This window comes from Danio rerio, chromosome 5 (genome assembly GCF_052040795.2).
Source record: "Danio rerio strain M-AB ecotype USA chromosome 5, GRCz13ab, whole genome shotgun sequence".
NCBI classification, from domain to species: domain Eukaryota; kingdom Metazoa; phylum Chordata; class Actinopteri; order Cypriniformes; family Danionidae; genus Danio; species Danio rerio.
The window spans coordinates 60668087-60693685 of NC_141025.1; the positions used below are offsets into that span (position 1 = coordinate 60668087).

At 34.3% G+C, this 25599-nt stretch overlaps 2 protein-coding genes across 3 annotated transcripts; one reads left to right on the top strand and one right to left on the bottom strand.

The window, feature by feature from the left end:
* Positions 1-1976: 1976 nt before the first annotated feature.
* Positions 1977-16899, top strand: bspry (B-box and SPRY domain containing). The gene is made up of 6 exons (NM_001326435.1): positions 1977-2492; positions 4307-4405; positions 4651-4881; positions 13476-13501; positions 13585-13709; positions 15583-16899. Exons 1-6 carry the CDS (start codon positions 2118-2120, stop codon positions 16116-16118), a joined length of 1392 nt encoding a protein of 463 aa, NP_001313364.1. The 5' UTR covers positions 1977-2117; the 3' UTR covers positions 16119-16899.
* A 356-nt stretch (positions 16900-17255) lies between these two features.
* On the bottom strand, positions 17256-24795 carry coq4 (coenzyme Q4 homolog (S. cerevisiae)). Of its 2 annotated transcripts, none has more exons than NM_001114720.2 (7): positions 24697-24795; positions 23918-24040; positions 23444-23540; positions 21501-21603; positions 21303-21432; positions 20987-21080; positions 17256-18024 (listed from the first exon to the last, which is right to left on the bottom strand). In NM_001114720.2, the coding sequence occupies exons 1-7, from the start codon at positions 24773-24775 to the stop codon at positions 17823-17825; spliced, it is 828 nt and encodes a 275-aa protein (NP_001108192.2). In that variant the 5' UTR covers positions 24776-24795; the 3' UTR covers positions 17256-17822. The 2 variants fall into 2 exon arrangements, with proteins under 2 accessions (NP_001108192.2, NP_001418065.1); NM_001431136.1 differs by lacking the exon at positions 24697-24795 and adding an exon at positions 24389-24647.
* Positions 24796-25599: the final 804 nt, after the last annotated feature.

Here is a 25599-nt window from a genome sequence, read left to right on the forward strand (position 1 = left end):
TGTGAGGCGACACCTCTACCCACTGCACCACCATGCCGCCCCCATGTTAATTTAACATATTTAAAATATAAAAGATGTTTACAGATATTTTATAATTTTATCATCTTTTTAACTCTGGTTAGTTGTTTTGGAAAATATAAACAGATATGAAGAGTTGAGATGCAAAAGCCTCTAAGCACCATCTGACATTTTCTTTTTAAATTATTATTATTTTTCCCTCCTCAGGCTTCTGTGTGCAAGTCAGTAATTTCACATTTATTTTCATTTCAATTTAATAAAACTCTATTTAACAGCATAATATTATGTATTATTTCAAGGTAGCTTGTTTTTTAACAGAGAAAACTATATATATATATATATATATATATATATATATATATATACCAATGACTGTAAAAAACACACACACACACGCACACACGCACACACACACACACACACACACACACACACACACACACACATATATATATATATATATATATATATATATATATATATATATATATATATATATATATATAAAATAAAACTACTATATAATATAAAACTACTATATATATATATATATATATATATATATATATATATATATATATATATATATATATAGTATATATTTATTTATATATTTATTTATTTATTTTTTTTTTTTTTGTAGCAAACTGCTCAAGTAAAGCTTAGATGGTGCATTGGTGTTAACAGAACTACAGAACTGATGTCTATTCCAGGGGTTGCCAAACTTTTCAGTCTGTGATCCCCAAAATAACAATGCCATGACTCACTACCCCAACTATCCTCTGAGGTGGTAATAAATATACAAATGTTATGCACACAATAATAGGCCTACATAAAGATGAGCATACTGACAAAAAAAAAGAGCAACAGTCTAATAACAACCACACACTTTTTTATAGCATTTTATTAATTTGTTTAATTTAAACCTCAACTGATTGGAGGGCACAATGTATTCAGTCTATTCTTTGTTGAATTTTGTAGACTGACACTTGGAGATCATCCTCAATCTTCAGTTGTGGCCTGCATTTTTATGTACTTGATGGCCATGAAGTTTCAGAAAATTTAACTGCTATAAAATCAATCTGTATAACTTAAAAAAAAAATAAAATAAAAAAAAAGCTTGTGGATCATAGAGAATAATATTTAGACAATTTTAGAGTTGATTTGAATATTTTATCTCGAATGGAGTTTAATTGACTTTTTTCTTACATTAAAAGTTATTTATAAATATTATAAAACAAATAAAGTGCTAATTCCAAAAACTTTTTCTTGTGAATGACTTGTGCAATAAGCAGGATGTTTTTTTCTGAACCTTTTGGTACTTTATAGCTTCATATGGTTAAATTGTTTAATTCATTTGTATGGTTAATTTCTTTTAATCGAGAAATTAAGCCTTGTGTAACATAAAGGGCACGAATTTATGCCTATTTGACCTTTTTTTCTGGCTCAAACTATAAACAGGAGCAAATAATTTAATTGGTTTGAAACCGAATGTCTAATGAATGCAAACGTCAAACTGACTTTACCGCGGTGACGCACCTTCTGTGTTTGTGATCTAATGTATAAACACATGAATCCCATGAAAAAAGGCTAATGGCTTTTTATTTGCATACATTTATTAGGCTATGCAACTATTAACTACTATTTTTTTATCTTCTGTGGGTTATGAATAAAATATGGTTTTATTTGACTTCTGAAAATCTCCAAGCGGGATCAACCTGTGCAGTGCACATGCCCTTTTTGGCTGGTCTCTGTCCTGTCATTGTCCCGCGACCCCCACTTTGTGAACCACTGGTTTAGTCCAAGTCAATGCTATACTAAGAACAAGCTCAGGTTGCAAAATTAGCATATTTCAGCTTTATATTATCACCAATACTGCCAGTGACCACAACAGGAGAAAAAAATCCACTAGACTTGCGCACTCGACAACCAGTCACTTCCGTATTATACACCTGCGACAGGTAGTAGGCAGTCACTAAAACTGGATACACCTGCACCGCTGGTATTTTACAGTATCAACAGCAGCATCAGCAAAACTAGGCAAACCGTTCGTATTTCATTCTGCTAAAAGAAATAAAGCAGCTTCATTTCTCGGTGACATGAGCGAGGAAGACAGACTTTGTGAACTGGCAACGGTGTCCTTGCATGTAAGTGACCTGGAGACTGACCCTGGACTGGAAAACTCCCAAAAACACGAAGATCAAGTAAATATATGTGAAGGTGGAAGGCTGTACAACGGCACTGTACACGGAGGATCGTCGACAAAACCTTTTCCCAAATGTGTGGACACTACTGTAGGCAGCAGCGCTGACTCATCTGATTTAGGAAAAGCGAAACTGTGTACAGAACATCAATGCGAACTACAGTTGTACTGTAGTACAGAAGGAAAACTGACCTGCTCGCAATGTGTGTCCGATGGGTTTTGTCAGGGTCACGCAGTGACAGAACTGGTTACCCGGGCAACAATAGTAAGGGTGAGTCTCGATCACAGTCTTCGAAAACGACACAATTTACTTTAGTAAATTAATAGTATAAATAAATCGTACATAGTATAATTAGCTCTTCTTTTATAACAAAGTTATTGTGTTTGAATCTTTCTTTTGCTTGTATGTTTGTTCATATGGAGAAGGCGTTGTCAGTTTCATTACGTCGGCACAATTATTAATCAACTTAAATCACATTCATAAAAGGGTCGTTACCACTAAAAAGTCCCTTTAATGTCCCACAAGATTAAATCAGTCTTAAATGAACATAATGCGAAATAATGAAATTCTGATGTTTTAATATAATTCAAACCTTTCATGCAGGTAGAATTATACGTGTTTTGAAATATGTTTTGGCAATTTCTGCCATATTCTTTCATTGAATGGTGATTTTGCCATGTCCCACACACTGCTCTGCCAATTTCAGTGATTCTAAAAAGTAGGTAAATTAGATCAAATTAAAAATATTTTTAAATGTTCTTATTGTCTATAAAAAGTTATTTGACAAAAAAAATCTTTTTAATAACTTTAATTTTGTTTTCATAATATTATTAATCATTTTGCACGTGTCCTTAAAAATTCTGTCCACCCTGTCATGATGTGTTAAATGCCCCTTAAAGAAACCCCCTGATGTACTCGCTGGCCCATTTTGCAGAGTAGGTTAAAACTTCTGATGTGGACACATTAAAACAGTATTATTAAGGTGTTTTTAACTAGAATTGCTTACAGCAATCCCTTCACTCCTGCAATCCATGTACATTCAATAGCAAATTTAGATTAATTTGTAGGACAATAAAAGTTTATATTCCCATTAATTTGCATATTGATAAAACCTACTTAATTACAGAAGAGGCAGCATGGTGGCTCAGTGGTTTGCAGTAAATAGTGACAACAGAAGTTGAATTCTTGAAAACACCGTGTTATATTAACCCTTTAATATCTCTTGTTGTACCTGTTATTTTTCAAATGTTTCTCCATTTTAGTTCACTAAATAAAGCCTTTGTCCACCCTGTCTTTTTATGAAAATAAACAATTTTTATAACCTCAGCAACACATCTTGGGTGATTTCTTAATTAACCCATAAGGGCCAGTTAATATTGTTTGAAAGTTTGACAAAATAATTTAGATCTCGGGTTTTATTTTAAAAAGAATGTGCAATGATTGCATATTTTGTTGGTAAATAAAAGCGTTGTCTATCATTTCATTACTATAAATAGACTTTTTCCCGTAATTTATAAAGTTGGGTTGGTAAAGGGACACAAAACCTTTCTAAAAATGTACATTTTATAATCACACTTCAATGAAAATATACTTATACTACTTTGAATTTGTCTATGTCTAACAGGGTTAACGCAATTTGAGGTTTGTTTACTGTTTTTCTGATTATTTGTAAAATGTGCAGGAGCTTGACCAACATTCATTTCTTACAGCCTAAGGTCTTATTACTACAACAACTATATGTAAATCAAAAATCCCAAACTTTTTTTTTGAAAATTTTGATGTCTCAAAGGCACTTTATAGAGATAATGACCCAAAAACAACAGTAGCTGACTACCCTGCTATTCATAATGTTTGCTAAGAAAACAAAACATAAAATAGATTGCCTACAGTGCATGTAAAAAAGACCATGCAGGTAAAAATAAACACAGTCGTGTACAGTATATTTTATGCATGATTAATGGCAAAGAGGTACGTTTTTAACTTAATGAAACAAGCAAGAAACATATCATTCCCACATCTTCATTCTTGTCACCTTCATAGTCTTATACAGTATGTCATCTTCATTTTTTTTTTGTTTTAAACAGAATCAGTTGGTGGATGTCTGTGAGGAAATGCAGCTGCAAGCCATACGGATCGAACGCTTCATTGACCGTACACTTACAGCAAGAGAGAAAGCTGTACAAGTACATAAAGAATTTATTTGTTTTCAAATATGCAGAAAAAAACAGTGCATTGTTCATTTTTTTTTTGTAATTTAGTACACTAGCGTTTGTGTCATGGTAACATTATGTTGTGTTTGACATTACTGGACTGTAATATTATTACTGCAATGTATTATTATTATAATAAATCAGTGTTTTAACATTTCATTCAATGTATCCAGATGAACTGTACTTATACCAGTGTTATATGTGCATGTACCTTATAGACAGATGCAAACAGGGCAAGAGAACGAGTGTTGGCTCAGGTGAGTGTGGTGCGCGAGGCTTTGGAGGAAGAGGAGCAGCGTCTCCTGGAGGCTATACAGAGAGAGGAAGAGCGTGTGGAGCAGTGCCTCCTCACTCAGAGAGCACACTGGACTCAAACCCTTGAGAAACTCACCCAAACACGCACCAGCCTGGTGCACACACTCACACACTCAACAGATACAACGCTTGTGGTAAGTGAATAAACAACGATGTACAACGAGCTGCAGTAGATGTAATATTTTGAATGTTTTTAAGTCATATTCCAGCTGCTGGAGTTTTTTTTTTTATATTTAAATTTTAGTATGCTAGTAAGAGGCATACAGTTTTTGAATTCAAGTTATTGAACTATTTCTATTTTCCCTATTCAACTGCAGTTCACAAATCTTTTGAACAAAATACGCACACTATATTGTCATTTTCTTGTCATTCAACTCTTCAGCAGCTGGCAAAGATGCACAAAAAAAATTTGAAAAGCCCTTTTGGCTGTTTTAGGAGCAAGTCCCAAAACACATTTGCAGCCAATCAGCTGTAAAGACTACATCTGCTTGTGATGGCGGAGATATTAGTCACTGTACAGTAGGTGTGTTCGACTTGATCCAGGGCTGCAGACGACAGTTAGCAAGATTAGCACAGTGCAGTCATTGATATGAGTCATTCAACAACAAAATATCTAAATAGGTTATGCGGCTAAATAGACTAAAAGGGCTGTATTAAAACAAAGAAACAAATGAATCAACAACAAAAGTCATTGCAGTAAAATAATTGTGATCTCTTAATTAACATGACCTTCAAGATATAGATGGTAAGAAGTTAAATGTTTTGTTTTGAAAGTCTGTATATGATAATTAGAGGCACTGAAGATGCCGAATAACCTTATAACGTTCTCAAATGGTGCGTTCCACACGAGATATATCACCCTCCAAAAGGCGCTTATGAGTAAAGGCAATCATTACCACCAAAGTAAATAGAGTGCTCGAAACAAACCACTTTGTAATGAAGGATTTTGAAAGGTACCTGTACAACTGATTGACAAATAAGGTCTCCGAATGTTTTTTTCGTTGTGCCTTTTCTATCGTGTTACTTTGATGAAGCGATGTGGTATTGGCACATGCTGAAATCAGAAAAACTTGCTTACTGGCATGCACTGCTTCAAGTCAGATTTTAATCAGTCTGTGAAGTGCTACAAGAAGTCAAACACACCTTTTTTGGTGCTTTCAAATATCAATATAATTTCAAGAGTTCACTCTGAGCCCATAAGATTCTCGAGCCCAGGGCTCCCTGACGTTTGAAGGGGGCGAGAGGCAAGTTTGAGCTCAGGTAGGTTTCGAGAACTCCCCTGCTTGTTATGGCTGATGATGACTAATTAGGAATTGCTAAGAGAGATATATAGCTAACTAAGAGTTTATCTTTGGTGCCATTTTGGATGAGTCAATTCACTTATCTTGCATATCTTTGGACTGGACTGTGGGAGAAAACTGGGTAACCTGCCATCATTTGGCAGACTGGGACGGCAGAGATGGGGGAAATGTCTAAGTGTTGGGGGGTGAGGTGTCTGAATAACACAGCTAAGTAACTGCACTATGCGCCGGATTTCGGGCAGCTGCTGAGATCAGATATACCAAAGTCTGTGATCCGGGAGTGTTATAGACTGTACCAAAAAGGTGAAGGAGGGTGAAATTACAGGAGTTTTCCAGGTGAAGTAACAAAACGGGAGGGTGGCGGAAGATGGGTCTGAAATACAGGAGACTCCCGGAAAAAAACATGAGTGTTGGCAGGTAGGGGGCGGTGCTAAAATGGCGGGTAGAGCAGACATGATTTACTTTAGCTCGTGTTACAGGTTCCCAAAGTTTGTTAAAAAGTGTTTATTTCCCATCTTTTTCGCTTGAAATGTCTTCACAAAATCTGGTTAAACCTGCCATGTTAAAGCTACATCCCAAAGGAAAGGATTTCATATGTACCGTCAAAAGAAAAGATGTGACCAAAGCATCGGAGCATGATTACACAATGGAGGTCACGGTCCAAAATAAAAGGGAACGGGGAGATGATCCCTTCCATCAACCCCATGTAAAACTTCAACAGAAAAAAGAGCTAAGGCATCATTGGGTGATAGCGAGAAAACAGAAATTTCCAGCGAAACTATCTTGGAAACGATTCTAAATTTGGAATGGAGAGTGGATGAGAAACTACTGTATTTGAGTGCAAGCAAAACAAAGTACCGTCATGATTGCAAGCCTATCGAAGGCGATTCAATTGAACACGGAAGAGGTGAAGGAGTGCAAGAAAAGAAAAGAGCTGGAGACGCAAAATGAGCACTTCCTTCAGGAAAACCGTGAGCTGCAAGACAAAATTTGCGAGCAAGAGAGGTACAGAATGAGATGGTGCTTGCGTATTTCAAGGCATAGAAGGAAAAAAAAAAAAAAGGAAACATCAGATCGATAGTCATCCAAAAACTCTGCAAAATTGCACCTGATGTGGAAACAAAGTTGGAGGATGCCGTTGATATTGTTCACAGACTCTGAAAAAAGACGAACAGGAACAGAAATGTCATAGTTTTGCTTGCTCAAAAGCGGATGAAGGAGGAAATCTGGCGAAGAAGTAAAGATTTGGTGGTTTGCAAAACTGAATCAATCCGGTTTGCAGAGATGCTTTTTAGAGAAGAGTTGGAGGAAAGAGGTAAACTTTAGACCTCAAATTGAACAAGCGAGAGGAGCAGGCAAAAGAGCTTTTTTTTGTGGTCCACATGGTTTAATTGAAGGTCGCCGGATTGTTGCTGACTGAGGATATTGGTGCGTCAAATAATGGGAAATAGTTCATGGGAACAATAAAGCTTTATTTGTAAGTCACTGTTCAAGGATAGAAGTTATCTATAGTTATTGTTATATTCTCTATTCACTTGTTCTTTATTTTGGTTAATTTTAATGGTTAAAGACAAAATAGTTTTTGCTTCATTGAATGTTAGGGGCTTAAAGGACATTGTTAAAGGAAAAGCTTCTTTTTTATTTTGTAAAAGACAAAAAGCACATTGTATATTTTTGCAAGACTTATTCTTCTGATTTGGATGCCTCTTTCTGGACTAAGCAATGGGGTGACAAAATGTTTTTTAGTCATGGCTCCAATTGTTCTGGAGGAGTGGCAATATGCTTGAACAAATGTCCTGGTAAAGTCGTTTCTCATAAAGCTGATGGAAATGGTCACTGGATAATGGTGGTATTGAAAATTGACACACTTTTATTCATTTCGATTAATGTTTATGGGTTTAATTATGCATCACAAAATAGCAAATTAGTGGACGATTTATCTAATTTAATTCAGAAACAAAAGGGTTGTTCCATTCTGAGAATGTCATAGAAGGTGGAGATTGGAACATGGCTCCTGATAAGTGGAGAGATAGATGGCCTTCCAGATTTAATAGGCAGCAGTTAAATATAACAGTTGAGTCTATAAAAAATGAAAACAGTTTGAATGATGCATGGAGAATTTTGAAACCTGAAATTGAATGTTTTTCCTGGAGTAGGCCTAATGGCGAGAGTAAGTCCAGAATTGATTATTGGATGGTAAGTGATAATATTCTCCAATATGCTTCTCAATCAAGTATTATTAAAGACCATTGTCTGATAAATCTCACTTTAGGACCCTCACATAAACATTTTAGAAATAAAGGAAACTGGAAATTTAACCCAACTCTTTCAAAAAATTACAAATTTTGCATGAGGATTAAAGAATTAACAAGGGAGATTGAGTTAAATAATGTTTTAGATCGTAATATTAGAAAATGGGGGTTTCTGAAATTCAAAATTAGAATTTTTAAAATTTATTTCTCAAAAAAATATATAATAAAAATGAAATAGACAAAGAAAAGACAAGGTATGAGCATGTTTTAATAAGAGAAGTAAGTAGGTACTGTAGTAAACCAGTATTAGAGATTGAAGAAAAAAACAAAGTGATGGAGCTTTAAAACAAATTAGATCATCTCTATTTGGAAAGAGCAAAAGATGCCTATGTTCTCGGGCGAGGTGAATTGAGGAAGGTGAAAAGAACTCATCATATTTTAGTAATTTAGAAAAGAATAGACAACAAAAAAATTCAATCAATAGTTTAATGATTAAAGATGAGGAATGTAAAGATCCAAAGAAAATTGAAAAAGAAGTGTTCATGTTTTATTCTAAATTATATTCTTCAGACTTTTCTCCAGAGAAAGCAGACATTTTCTTTGCAAAAATACAGAAGTTATAATATTGAGCAGTCCTTTAAGATATTATGTGATTCGGATCTTAGAATTGAGGAATTGGATTTAGTAGCCCAAAATCTATCTTTAAATAAATCTCCAGGCACAGATGGACTCACAAATAATTTTTACAAATTCGTCTGGGAGGATCTGCGGAAATTATTATTTAATGCCTTAAAAGAATACATTTGAAAAAAAAGAGCTAATGGAAAGTAAGAAGCAAGGCCTAATTACTTTAATCCCTAAAGCGGGTAAAGATAAAAGAGTTTTAGATAATCTGAAGCCTATCGCTTTACTAAACACAGATTATGATTTTTTTTTTCAGGAGCTATTGCAGCTAGACTTAAAAAAGGTATTTTATCCGTGATACACAGTCAAGTTTTTTGAAAGGAAGATCAATCCATAAAAACATTAGACTTGTCCTTGATTTAATTGATTATAGTGATTTTGTTGATTATATTGATTATAGTTTTCTTAGATTTTTATAAAGTATTTGATGCTATGGAGCATCCATTTATTTTGAGAAGCTTAAAATATTTTGGATTTTGCTTAAAGTTTATAAATTTAATTGAAATGCTATATAGTGGAATTAATAGCTCTGTCACTCTTGGAAATTTAACTTGTACACAATTTCCAATTAACAGGGGGATTCGACAAAGGTGTGGTAGCTCTACATTATTTTTTATAATGGCTGTTGAACTATTATCTATATTAATTAAAAATAATGAAATTGAAGGTTTATCTTTGTTAGATGAAAAAAATTATTTTAAGTCAGTTTGCAGACCATACAATTTTATTTTTAAAAAATGATCAACAAATTCCTCTGGCTTTACGCTTTACGTTTAAACTGTTCTCCCATATAATATTAATATTAAGAAAGAAGTTAAATATTTAGGTATTTTTATTTCTAAAGACAAAGAAATGATGGAAAAGAAAAATGTCTGGAATAATATAGACAAATGTAAATCCATATTAGATCGATGGTTACAGAGAGATCTCTCCATTTTTGGAAGAACCCTTCTGTATAAAATGGAAAGTTTGTCTAGGTTTATCCACCCTGCCTTTACTTTGTCCATTTTATCCAGAATGATTAAAGCTATCAATAAATTAAAATGTATTTTATTTGGAGAAATAGGTGCCATTACATTAGAAAAGATTAAGAAATACATTAGAAAATGATTAAGAAATTTGAAGATGGAGGCGTAGGCAACGTAGTAGGAAGTGCTGTCACCTCACAGGAAGAAGGTCGCTGGGTCACGGCTCAGTCAGCGTTTCTGTGTGGAGTTTGCATGTTCTCCCTGCATTCCCGTGGGTTTCCCTCCGGGTGCTCCGGTTTCCCCCACAGTCCAAAGACATGCGGTACAGGTGAATTGGGTAGGCTATTGTCCGTAGTGTATGAGTGTGTGAGAATGTGTGTGTGGATGTTGCCAGTGAAACTCTCTAATTTCCATTAGCAAGTGTTGCTTTATTGGAATATACTCTTCAAACATAATATTAGCCCCCACAACACTCCTATTTGGAATAATAGATCTGTAAAAATTGGTAGAAAGTCAGTATTTTGAGGAATGGAATACTAAAGGGATTTAGGCAGTAGCACATTTTTTAGAGATAATGGCATTTTGCTACTGCATGGTGAGTTTTGTAAGAAGTTTCAGTTGCAATGTACTGTAAAGCTTTATAGTACAATGATTAGGGCTATTCCAGTAGCATTAAGGTCAATAGTTAAAGAATATATGTTATATTCCAGAACTTCTCCAAAATTGAGGCAACTGTCTGTCAATGGTTATGATTTCTGTGATAGAAAATGCACTAAAAAATATCATCAAGAACTTAATTTTACAGTCAGAATTTCCAAATCTAATTAGAAGAGAATTCCTATTTGAAGATTTTAATGTTGAAAATGTTGAAATTAAAAGAATATGGAATTATAATTTGTCTTTCCTTCTTCCTCCTAAGTTAAGGAGGTGAGCTTTAAAATGTTATACGCAATTTATCCTACCAAAGATTTTTTACGATTAAAATTTAATTTTGATGTGAATAATAGTGTGTTTTGCGAAAAATAGATAGAGAGTTTGGAACATGCTTTTTTTTATCCTTTATTATTTTATTATCTTATAATTTTTTTAATTTTTATTTTATTGCAATTTATTTAAAAACTGTTTTTTTTTTTTGAGATGCATATTTTGTTTGTCTATTTCATTACTCAACCTTAAGATGACAGTATGTAATATTGTAAGAATGTATCATTTTGTTTGTATGTTCAGCAAGATACAAAAAAAGGAAAAAAAAGAAAAAGTGTTGGCAGGTATGACGTGAGCATGTGGTGAACATGTAAAGTCTGCACAGAAATGTCGACTGGCCTGGTAAGGACTTGAACCAGTGACATTCTTGCTGTGAGGCAACAGTGCTAACCACTGGGCCAATGTGCCGCCCTATCTAAGAAAAGGGATGATGAGAAGGGGTGGAAGAGGGGATTTTTCAAGACGAAGTGGTTATTTATACTAAGTTAGGATTCATCTGATTGGTGAATCATGTTAGCTAATGCAGGACCAGCCATGGTCAATCATAAGCACATGATCCTCTCGAAATTAGTTTATAAATAAACAACAATTGGCAAAATTGGCTTGATGGACCATTAATAATTATAAATACATAACACAAATGTCGTCTTCACTATGGATTATTTTTCTTATAATTCACCATGTGTATAGTAATGTACATTATATACTACGATTACCACACTCAAAGACATCAATCAAGATGTTGACATCACAATTTTTTCCTCAAACAGCTCCTGTAGGACTCCTTTATACAAAAGAAGATAACTTAGGCATGTAACAATTTTTCGAAATGTACAGTTGAAGTCAGAATTATTAGCTGCCCTTTGAATTTTTTGTTCTTTTTTTAAATATTTACCAAATGATGTTTAATAGAGCAAAGAAATTTTCACAGTATGTCTGATGTTTTTTCTTCTGAAGAAAGTCTTATTTGTTTTATTCCAGCTAGAGAAAAAGCAGTTTTTAATTTTTTAAAACTTATTTAAGGTCAAACCTTTGAGCTATATTTTTTTCAGATAGTCTACAGAACAAACCATCGTTATACAATAACTTACCTAATATCCTAACCAGCCTAGTTAACCTAATTAACCTCGTTAAGCCTTTAAATGTCACTTTAAGCTGTATAGAAGTGTCTTAAAAAATATCTAGTAAAATATTATTTACTGTCATCATGGCAAAAATAAATTAAATCAGTTATTAGAAATGAGTTATTAAAACTATCATGTTTAGAAATGTGTTGAAAAAAACGTAAAAACCTTCTCTCCATAAAACAGAAATTAGGGGAAATTAAACAGGTGGGCTAATAATTTAGGGGGCTAATAATTCTGACTTCCACTGTATCTGCATGTGAGCAGCAGTAGCAGACAATTTCAGGCACATTCAGAGTACACACACACTTGTCTAATGTTCAAATTGACTACCCTTTTGTTTTGTTTGTGGCTTTTGCCCAAATTGACTTCAATTATAACATTATTTTTTCATTGCAAAGCCATGACACCATGCTTGTCACCAAATTTGTCATTTTTACTGTTGATCATCACTTGGCACCATAAACCCTTTAAATAGGCCTGTGCAAAAAAAAAAAAAAAAAATCTGGCTTTTAATATGGAATACTATGGAGTATAACAGCAGATTTTAGTATGTGTGAGTGCATACATAAATACACTAACTATTTTTACCATGCTCTGAGGTTGTGATGAGGTTCTTATTTTGATTTTCTCAGACATATCAAGGTAAGTGCACAAAGGTCTCTTTCACACACACAATACTCCATATAAAAGCCAAAAACTACACATTTTTTGAACAGCAGCTGATGATCAACAATTAAAATGACAAATGGTACCTCTTCCCAACAGGGAAAGCCATCAACAATAAAGAATGCATGATTACATGTTGTCATGTCTTTGCAATAAAAAAATATCATTATAATGCAAGTCATTATAAGACAAAGCTGTGGTTAAATTAAGTCTCAAAATCACCCCAGAGTGGATGAAAACACCCCCAAACAGCACACAAGGGTTAAGAAGCTAAAGTGCCATTCTCACAGAGTTCAGTGTTTTATATTATATATTTTAGTTGCATTTGTAAGGTCATTAAAATCTTACAGGTTCATTAGGCACATGTTATCTTATTATTTTAAAAACAAGCGGCAGCCAGGTTGCACCAGTGTCTTCTTCCTCCAGATTTTCAATCTGAATACCCATATCAATGGGTATTCCACTGAATGGAATTGTAACGCAGACCTTAATGACAAATATTGTATCGTTAGCTAAGTGTCAATACCCATTTTTTTTGATGAGACATCTGATTTAATAAAAATTGAACTGTTAAAATGAGTCGGCAGCACAACTATAATACTATAATAATGGCAGATCATTTTTCTTTAGCCTGAATTGGATCACAAAACAGTGATTGGTAATGTGTAAATACATAGTTCTTTATATTTCTATACTTAATTACATTTGTATGATTTGCCATTAATTATTGCTTGTTGCTTTTTTAGAGCTCTAATGAAGAAATAAATAACAGGTAATGTTGACAATAATCAGCAAGCATAAATATATCAAATGATTTAAGCTGGACACGAGAACTGATACTGTGTACTGTGCTAGGATTGAGGATGCAGAAGGAGTTGGTGACCCCCGAGATACTGAGCAACTAAGTTTCAACAGAAACTGCAGTGACAGTAAAGTCATGATGGGTTTATGGGCCAGTGCATTACTGCTTGGGCCATCTGGTAAGTGTGCTTCCAGTTACAATGAAAAAATACTGTCATTTGTTACAGCAACTTTTTTTTTGTTTTTTCTCAAAGTATAATGTAACTTTAGTTCAAACTATAAAATTTTATCGAAATCAAAAATATCATAATACACTACGATAAAATATTGCTTTATATAGAGACTAATGTATAGACACTAAATAGATTTTTTATTTAAGTAAATTTTTTTATGCTTAGATCTAAGTATATTCTTGCTTTAGACCAACTTTAAAAAAAATCACTCCCAAACTATTGTTTTGATGTATTAAAATAATATTAATTAATATTTTAATATTAATTAAAAAAATGTATTCCCAACGAAAAATAAAATACATTGACTTAATAGTAAAATATTGTTTGTATAATTAATTGAATTACTTTGGTTTGACTTAAAAATCAAAATCTAAATAAAGTTGTACTTAGCACTAAACTTAAATGAATTCATACAATGTTATTGCACTTACTAGCTGCTAGTGCTTTCAACATGGCTATAAATGTCAGGCAAGATGGTGACCAAACTCACACTAGAAATATAGTAAACAGCATGTTGATCACCAGGGATCACCAAACTTGTTCCTGGAGGTCCGTTGTCCTGCAGATTTAAGCTCCAGCCCTAATCAAACACACCTGAACAAGCTTATCAAGGTCTAAAGCTGCAGTCACACTATAAATTGTGTGTGCGAAATTCTGTCATACGGCGCTGCAAAAAGGGGCGGGATTAAACAAGATGATTAGACATTAAAAAAGCAAGCGATTTGCTCCATGTGTTAAATTTCTGTCCAGAGAGGTCATGTTTTGATCCTCGATTGGTCTCACGCAGTCATGTGATGCGATTCCGCAGGTCAGAGTTCAGCAAGATTGAACTTTGCGCCGCAGCAACCTTCGAAACTTAACGCATGACCATGTGTTTCTGATCTGATGCATTCGCGTGCGTATAAATAGAAGTCTATGGGGAGAAAAGCCCAGTGTGACCGCAGCTTCACTAGGTATACTTGAAACACCCAGGCAGGTGTGTTGAGGCAAGTTTGAGCTAAACCCTGCAGGGCACCTGACCTCCAGGAACGAGATTGGTGACCCCTGTAGTATACTAAAGCAAGAGGGCTATTTTTTTTAAAACACACACATAAAGTTGAAGTCAGAATTATTAGCCCCCCTTAAAATGTTTTTTTCCTTCTAAAATATTTCCCAAATAATATTTAACAGAGCAATTCAATTTTCATAGTATGTCTAATAATATTTTTTCTTCTAGAAAAAAGGCTTATTAGTTTTAATTCTCCTAGAATAAAATGCAGTTTTACATTTTTAAAAAAAACATTTTAAGGTCAAAATTATTTGCCCCTTTAAGCTGTATTTTTTTCCCGATAGTCTACAGAACAAATCATTGTTATACAATAACTTGCCTAATTACCCTAACCTGCCTAGTTAACCTAAGTAAGCTTTTAAACGTCACTTTACGCTATTTAGAAGTGTCTTGAAAATATCTAGTAAAATATTATGTACTGTCATCATGGCAAAGATAAAATAAATCAGTTATTAAAAATTAGTTATTAAAACTGTTATGTTTAGAAATGTGTTGAAAAAAAAATCTTCTCTGTTAAACAGAAATTGTGGAAAAAATAAAGAGGGCGTCTAATAATTCCAACTCCGACTGTATATAAACATACTTTTTAAAATATATATAATCTTGTTGGTTTTTGAGGACTCCTTATAGCCATATTTTAGGCCTCTTAGGGATACTGAGATATCCTAAGATTGCTGTAATAATGTGCAAAATTGGCACACCAAACATGTCTACAATTTATTAGTTTCTAACACTCCATCTCTTCTAAACATATCCTTCTTTTTTTTTTAGCTCACGGCTCAACTACAATGCAATTTGAAAAGCAAACCGTCAGTCCTCTTCTCTCCCTCTCCAATGACCAGCGCACGATAACATTCCAGCCCAAACGCCAGCGTCAGTTACCCCCCTATGACTCGGAACGCTTTGACAACTTGCCTAATGCCCTTTGTTCCCCTTCTATGTCTTCTGGTACTCATAGCTGGGTAGTTGACGTAGGCACAAGCGGTGCCTTCAAAGTAGGCATATGCTATGCCAGCATAGAACGCAAGGGGTCTGGCAATGAAGCTCGACTGGGCTATAACACAAATTCATGGGTGCTCTCGCATTATGATGGAGACTTGTCTTTCTGTCACAATGGATGCAGTGTGGCTATTTCATTGGCTAAGAAACTGAAGAGAGTGGGACTTCTGCTGGATTGGCCCAGTCAGACTTTGCTGTTCTATGATCCAGAATCTATGTCTGTGCTGCATGTAGCTAGATATGCTTTCAGAGAACCACTGCTAGCTGCCTGCGCTGTGGCTGATCAGAGCATCTCTATAGTGCACTGAACACTGGATGAATGGTAATATTAGGATGTTGAAGGAATGGATCAAATGTTATATGCAATGGTTTGAACCAATATATGCAAGAATATGCAACAAGAGAAAGTGTAAATCAAGCTGTTTAGTTTTTTACATACCAGTAATTTCTATATTTTGCCAAACTGCTTACAAGCACATCTTTAAAATGTTTTTTTACATTTTACATTTTTTATTAAAAATTTTAATTTAAATGCGTATATGTATTGTGTAAGTAATAATTCCCCATCTCTATTACCCCAAAAAGTGACATTGTTTTAGTCATTATCTATATTATTATATAAAAAAAGTTTGATTTGTCAATGCTTAAACTCAAAATTCCTGACACTTTTATTTGACAAGCTTATTTTAGAGTTTCTATGTGAGCATGATATCATGGCTCTGGTGTCCCTGCAATTCACAAGAAACAGAACCGCCATGTAAACATGCAAAAAAAAGTTAATTTGGAATAATGTTACCATTTGCCACGTTCCATTTTTAAGGTATATTTAAATACAGTAACTTTTTAGGGGTGGTTATCTGTAAGAGATGAGACCTATATAATAACAATAACAAACTCCTGTTAATAACTGTTGCATATTATCAAAAAAGTCCTAAATCTCCTTCAATTTCCTAGAAGATGATAACAAAACTTGATAAAGAAATTTGGCAAAATTAGCATTTGTTCTGCAATTTTCTTTTCTTATTGTTTAATTTTATTGTTATCAATTTTAGGACATTTTAGGCATGAATAAATTAATGTACTGTCAAATTGGCAGAGTGCTTTTTTTTACTCATTCCCATAAACAGTGTGCAAAACGAACAAACACAACAAAGGTACGTTTTTGTTGAAGATTGAATAATGTATAAATAAATTATGTAACAAATGTATGCAATTCAAATGTAGCATTTAAAAACAAAATATATAATCTATAAATATCCAAGTTCTTGTCTACTGGGGAAACAAGAACACGTACAGAATTCAGATTTTAATTATGTTTACATATTAAATTTTAAGATTACATCACTGTCCCCACTAGAGGGAGGCAGAGGAAAATATTCTGTATTACCACGGTCACAGTCTAGAGACTTTACTCTCACTGCAAATAAATTGATTCACAAGCACAATTGCCAAAATAGAATTATATTTGCTTTGTTTTTACATTTATTTATTTTTGAAAAGCTTGATTTCTGCAAGGATTTCATGTTAGAAACCAAACAAATGTAAAATGTTTCTTCTTTAAAGTATTGTATCCCCATATTGGCTTTTCATATTCAGGTAACAGAAGGAACCTTACAGCACTGCATCAAGTTGTCCGAAAAGAGGGATATCATTTTCAAAAAACAATGGCAAATTTCTTTTTACAAAGCATATCTTAATTTAGGGGATCATCTCTAATGATTCAGGTTACACAACATTTTTGCCATTATTATTTTGTATTATTAATTTAGACAATTTATCTCAATATGATTTATAATAGCATTTTTTTTTACTCATGCACTTGTATACCTCCAGTGCATGTTATCAAGAGGTCAATGTTAGTGCAGTATAAATATCTTGAAAGACACAGATACCTTTTATATAAAACTTTTTACGTCAGAATAACTTTCTTTAGATTTATGTTTAGGCCATTGCAGGTGGAAGAAAAGGAGTTATATGTAAGTGGTAAGCTCAAATAAATTTCCTTCTGTTATTTAGAAATAGTATGATTTTGAAGATGAGTTCTTGATTGATGCAATTAGACTAACTGGGGGTTCCTCAATGTTTAGCTCGTGTCTGAGTTCATCAAGAGTCTGCTCCCAGCGCCGTTCATAGTAGATGCTCAAAACACATCTTGCACGACCACCATTGCGCAGGGCCCAAAGTCCAAGAGACTGACCGAGCAACTGTAGGCGGCTGCAACAGACAGACAGTGCAATGTTAGGAATTTTCATTCAATTAGCATACAAGTACAACAAATACCATCAACTGTATAAAAGATATTTTACATTACTGTAGATGACCCTTTGAAGGAAAACAGGAAAATGTGCTTAAATATTTAGTTATGTCCAAAAAATTATATATATACACACACAAACACCAGCCACTTTATTAGGTACACCTGTCCAACTACTCGTTAACGCAGATCTTAATGTTAATTCTAATCAGACAATCACATGGCAGCAATTCAATGTATTTAGGCATGTAGACATGGTTAAGACGATCTGCTGCCGTTCAGCTTGTGCATCAGAGTGGAGAAGAAAGGTGATTTAAGTGACTTTGAACATGGCATAGGCGAGACAGTGGCGCAGTAGGTAGGGCTGTCTCTTCACAGCAAGAAGGTCGTGCTGGTTCAAGCCTCGGCTGGATCAGTTGGCGTTTCTGTGTGGAGTTTGCATGTTCTCCCTGCGTTTGCGTGGGTTTCCTCTGGGTGCTCCGGTTTCCCCCACAGTCCAAAGACATGCGGTACAGGTGAATTGGGTAAGCTAAATTGTCCATAGTGTATAAGTGTGAATGAGTGTGCATGGATGTTCCCCAGAGAAAACATATGCTGGATAAGTTGGCGGTTCATTCCATTGTGGCGACCCCAGATTAATAAAGGGACTTAGCCGAAAAAAAAATGAATGAATGAATGAATGAACACAGCATGGTTGTTGGTGCATGATGGGCTGTTATAAACTCCTGATCTACTGGGATTTTCACACACAACCATCTCAGGGTTTAAAGAGAATGGTCCGAAAAAGAGAAAATATCCAGTGAGCGGCAGTTCTGTGGGCACAAATGCCTTGATGATGATAGAGCTCAAAGGGTAATGGCCAATCTGGTTTGAGCTGATAGAATGATAGAAAGCCAACAGTGACTCAAATAACCACTTCTTACAACAGAGGTGTGCTGAAGAGCATCCTGGAATGCACAACACATCGAACCTTGAGGGGCTACAGCAGAAGAAGACCACACCGGTGCCACTCTTGTCAGCTAAGAACAGGAAACTGAGGCTACAATTTGCACAGGGTCACCAAAATTGGACAATAGAAGATTGAAAAAACGTTATCTTGTCTGATTTGTCTCGATGGTAGGGTAAGAATTTGGCGTCATCAACATGAAAGCATGAATCTATCCTGCCATGTGTTATTGGTTCAGGCTGGTGGTGATTATGTAATTGTGTAGGGGATGTTTTCTATACAATTTGGGCCCATTAGTACCGAATGAGCATTGTGTCAACACCACAGCCTACTGATACTGTTGCTGATCATGTTCATCCCTTTTGATGGCTACCTCCAGCAGGATACCACGTCATGTCATAAAGCATGAATTATCTCAAGACTGGTTTCATTATCATGACAATGAATTCACTGTACTTAAATGGCCTCCACAGTCACCAGATCTTAATCCAATAGAACACCTTTGGGATGTCAACGTGGACCAAAATTTCTGAGGAATATTTTCAGTACCTTGTTGAATCTTTGCCACAAAGATTAAGGCAGTTCTGAAGGCAAAAGGAGGCCCAACATGGTACTAGTAAGGTGTACCTAATATAGTGGCCGGTGAGTGTATATACAGAAAGGAGTTGTGGTGAAATATAAATGTAAATAATATTGTGAAACATACATGGATAATTCACCCAAAAAGTGTACACAACCTCAAGTAGTTCCAAAGGTTTATGAGGTTTGTTTTTCAGTTGAACACAAAAGATCTTTTTGTTACCCTTTAAAACATTGAAAAAGAAATATAATGGAGGTCAATGGTTACAGGTTTACAACATTTTTCAAAAGAACTTTGTGTTCAACAGAAAAAGACAGTCAAACAGGTTTGTGGAGTATGATTAAATAAAGAAAGAATATACAGTTTTGGGTGAGCTATCTCAACCTACACAACATGTTCTTGAGAATACTTTTGTGGCATATGACATGAGGTTTATTATAGACAATAGTCATGATAAACTAAAAGGCGAAATATTAAGTAATTTCTTATTTATCTGCCAGATACAGTAACAATTACTGCGGAACATACAAACCGTTTTCTAACATTCACAGAGAGAATGTCCTACACTACGAGGAAGGAGAAAGCTAGTAGTGTACAAAACAAAACAAAAATAATGACAGAACTAAGATTAACATAATGAAACCTTCCACAATGATTATAATGAAAGATGAACGAAAACAAAAACTAACATACAAATAGAAAATGTGAGTGAGTCATGGTTGTAATCACAGACAAATTTTGCAGGAAAGTCAAGTATGCATTTGCCGTTTCCCTGTTATGGAAAATTCCATTTAATTATACAGTAGTCAACATTCGAAGTGAATCCAAAATGTTTTCAAAATTGTCCTACAGTAGGACAGTAATGGGTTGTTGTTCAATAGTTTTATAACAACTTTGATGAAAGGTAATGATTCACTTCATATGTTGACTAATGTAAAAACAAACTTCAGCACGTAAAATTGTCATGAACAATTAGCTGTTTTAATAGATAAAAACTTAACCAAATGAAAATTTGGTAGAACATCTACATAAAAATGACTTCAAACAGTTATCACAATAATGTTAACTTAACGATTTTATTTGAATCCCTTTCTAGGGGACGAGACGTGCTGCTGAGTTGTCAAGTTTGTTCTTCATTTCTATTGCACTTTTACAATAAAGAATGTGTCAAAGCAACTTAACATAGACAAAAATTTAAAAAAAGGAAACAAATTGTTAAATGTTCCAGTATATCAAACACGCAGAAGGGTTGTGGTAGAATTCTGGTTAGATTTAGAATTAGATTAGATTAGTTTGATACAAATGTGACTGTTGAAGCATGATCTACCGTTATAGCAACATTACGCCACATTGCTATCCACAGAGCCTGAAAACCTAAACATTTACTGTATCTCACCTGACAGACAGTCGAAGGGGTCCAAGTGCTGCTCCCAATATACACATGGGGAGACCAGTTTGTGCAGCTTCAAACCATTTCACAGCAACCTCACCTGTGAATAAATGAATAACTATTTTCTATCCATGTTTTAAAACAAGAAAAACACTGGTGATAACACAGCTCTGATTTCGCATTTACACATTAGCATAAAATCATTTACGTGAAAACTGAACTGATGTATCAAAGATAACTAATAAAGTATAATTCTAGTAACTAAAGATTGTTCTGTATTATGCATACAGAAAATGTAATCTATAAAATGCCAAATGCTGACCTAGCATATTTGTGGGCATTCCAAGCAAAGTATGCAACAAGTCATGTACTTCACGATACCGTTGCATGACATACGCCAATTCCTCATTGTCTACAAACTTCACTTCAGCCCTCGTGTCAGGGGTGACTCTCTGAAAAAGACGAGATTCATTTCATTTGATCTACCTAGAAATTCTGTACTTGAAATTTCATGTCTTACATTTTCCTCAAGGAAACGTAGATATTCTCTTCCTAAAGTCCCATCTGGCAAGGCAGACATATTAGAAAGGTCTAATGTAGATAGGCGGATCCTTGGGCGCTCTCTAGAGGCAAAATACCAGAAATAAATATAGCTGTAAATGATTAGGAATTATAAAGGAAATAGAGAACTGTTGCACAAAGTCAGCTATGGATTTTAGCCATGTTAGTCTGTTTGGTTTGTGAGTATTCTCAACTCAATCGAGGTTTCAGGCTCAAGAAGATTTTTGTTTTTGTTTACAGGATATCAGCTTACACTAAACGCCTAACATCCACCAAAACTGGACCAATCAGCTGTAAGAAAGGTGAAATATATATAAACAGATGCTATAAAGCCACTCCCCCGTCCCCACAGAAAAAAACACATGAGCATCAAACAAGTTTCAAAAGTGAAACATTTTTGCTTTGGAAAAATGACCATTTAGTTCCTGACCTGAAAATGTACTCACTATTTACAAGAATTAAACCTTTAATAACTCGAGATTTGTGTGATGCTGATATGAATTTTCTGTAAGGACATTTATATTTTAAAAATGTGTCAAAAAAAATAAAACTGCACATAAGATCGTAAAGTTGTTAATTGCTTCTAATGTTTACAAATAATGATTATTATCTATGATTTAAACTGCATATATTTATGTAAATTGCATTCAATATTGAACAAATTCATCTAAATATATAAAACATTTTAACATATTGTATTATTCAGATGGTCATGATTCGCACTCATTGAATAGTTGCTTTGTAGTTTTAATTTTACATTCTTCAGGTGATACAAAACACAGACGTTTCGGCACGATGCCTTCCTCAGTGTGACACAATCCTCTCACTCCACCGTTTTGTCCCACAGTCAGTCACATTGCGTTACTAGTTAGACGGCCACTCGATAATTAAAAACAATCTCATTTTCATATATCAATATACGATGTAAAAGTCATCACGTCAGTTGAAGTAGCGAATTAGAAAACTTAATTAGATGACAAGATATAACTTTGGCAGTAGCAAGACATTTTATAGATTTTGGACTAGACGTTAAACAACTAGATAGCATAGGAATCGAAGAAGTATTTGAGTCACATAGAGGAGGTAATCTGAATAAAAGATTATTACAAAGAGAAGCGATCTGAATTCAAAAATTAAAATCACTTACACCAAGAGGAATGAATGAGAAATTGAACCTTTCTGTGTTTCTTTAACAGTTTGTTGTTTAGCTGTAATATTGTAAATCATGGATTTTGAAGATGTAATGATACAAATAATGAGATGAAAATGTATTTTTTTAATGTTTTGGACTGTAGAAATTTAATTGCATCAATGTAGACATGAATAAGTAAATGATGATAATTGATATGCTATGAAATAATGTTTTGAAGGTGAAGGTAAATATTTCTTGTGTGGTTAATTATGGTATATTGAAATGAAAATGAGATTGCTTTTAATTATCGAGTGGCCGTCTTACTAATAACGCAATGTGATTGACTGTGGGACAAAACGGTGGAGAGGATTGTGTCAAACACTGAGGAAGACATTGTGCCGAAACGTCTGTGTTTTGTATCACCTGAACAATGTCAAATAAAAACTATACAAAGCAATTATTTAATGAGTGCAACTCATGACCTTATGAAATATAAAATTTTCTATTTATATTTTAAACACTTCTATGTTAAGGTGCTTTGACACCATCTACATTATAAAAGTGCTATATAAACAAACATGAATTGAATTAAATGGTCTCTACAGTTAATCAAAAACTCAGAATTACACCCAGAGAATGTCTACAAAGAGTGTTATGATCTAAACCTCCTCCAAATGCCAGAATTCATGCAACAGACCACAGGTGTCATTTATGGATGCTGCGAGTACTAATTTTAATAAAACTATTCAGAGTAAATAAATGAGACATACAGAAGAATAGTAGAACCTTCAGGGTCATTTCTCATCCGATCTCTCAACTTTATTAGGGTCTGGTGCCCTGTGGTTTCTCCAAGCACTGCAACCATATCTGTTTTAACACAATAATATAAACACAGTGTATGATTCATGAATATTACTGTACACCTTAAGACTTATACTAGCGTTCACCACTCTTACACCTTTTAAAACTGTTTGTTATGGAATGATGTTTGGTTACGGTCGGCATTTAAAATCTGGGAACCAACGTACTTAGGGAAGCAAAAAGTTTACAAAATGATTATGTTGTTTTACAGAAAACTCATTAAAACAATTGTGGACTTTCCACTCACTGAGACCGAAAAAGAAACTAATAGGTGTTGTTTAAAGAAGCTAAATATGCATTCAATACTAGTGTGACATCATACTGTGGTCATACAGTAGTTAGTGTAAAGCTCAAATGTAATGAATAATCAATGAATGCCTCACCATGTCTATAGGGGTTTTTAAGGGCAGCAACTCCGGAACCTACAGCCAAAATAGCCTTCTGAACAGTGCTTGTTGGAATGTGGCTTGGATACAATCTTCCATCATACTTCTCTTCGGTGAGTACTGAGAACAAGAGAGAAAGGTATCTTAAACTTTATTCATGTGTTAAAAGATGTTGTATTATGGCAGCTTATAATGAGGGAAAAGGACATCTTTAAGATTTGTGCAATAATAAACAAAAATTTTTAATGTCTTATTATTTCTTAATGCTTGTCAGTGGTCAAATTCGACATTCGTGTTATTGTGCCAACTATAAAAAAGAAAAAAAAAAAACCGTCCTTTGATGCAGCTGACAAAAAAAGAAATGCACGAGCTGATATAATCTCAGATATACCCTCTATTTGTAGGGTTCCCACTCATTTTGAGCTGCACTTAAAAGTTTAATGTGTACATAAATAGCTCTGCGCTAACCTCAGAGAACTAGCCGCCATCTGTAAAGTGATGTCAAATGACGCGTCTGCCTGAAATCGGGTTTATGCGATTTACCAGGACTTCAAAGTCAGATGTCTGACTAACGTTCGCGGCATTCAGGAAGTGTGAAAACTCCCTATTAATTTGCAAATTTTTTTTAAACGCAGCATATAAACTGTCACAATTCTAAGTTAGTTAGCCATTGAGCTACTAGCAAGGTCAGACATTTTATTATGAAGTACGCTGGCTACACTCTCAATGTAGAACATTACATTTGTTAGGGAACTAATTTTTTTAAATTAAAATACCTCCGTATAAACGTTGACTTAAATATCCGTAAGAGGTTTTAAAAGAACCAAGGAAAGCACCCGGTAACCCCCGCATCATCAGTTACAGGAACTGGTAACGTTATGGCAAGCTGATTGAGCATGTAGTAGAATGTATGTAGTATGATTTTAATTGCTCCTTTTTCGTCCACATGGCCAGCATGCAGTGGAGACATCATGTGCACTAGTCAGGCACCTAAAGGTCCCATGGAATTAAAATAAATAAAGATATTTATACGCTAGTGTGCCCTAAAACAGTGACAAAATTCACGTTTAGAAGATAGAAGATAAAACTGATATAAACATGTAAAGCTCTCTCATCACATTATAATCAATCAAACGCTCTCTTGCCACTAACATGCCCCGCCCCCTTCAAGACGCTTTTTATCTGCTTATCATTTGATGCACCTGCTCAACCACTCTCACTGTCAGAGCTATGAAAACAAAACACGATTGGCTATTTTTTAGAATATAAAATAATAAATAAATAGATTTTATATATATATATATATATATATATATATATATATATATATATATATATATATATATATATATATATATAATTCCCTTTATTAATCTGGGGTCGCCACAGCAGAATGAACCACCAACTTATCCAGCAAGTTTTGACTGTGGGGAAAACTGGAGCACGAAGGCAGGGAGAACATGCAAACTCCACACAGAAACGCCAACTGAGCCAAGGTTCGAACCAGCGACCTTCTTGCTGTGAGGTGACAGCTCTACCAACTGCGCCACTGCCTCGCATATATATATATATATATATATATATATATATATATATATATATATATATATATATATATATATATATATATATATATATATATATATATATATATATATATATATATATATATATATATA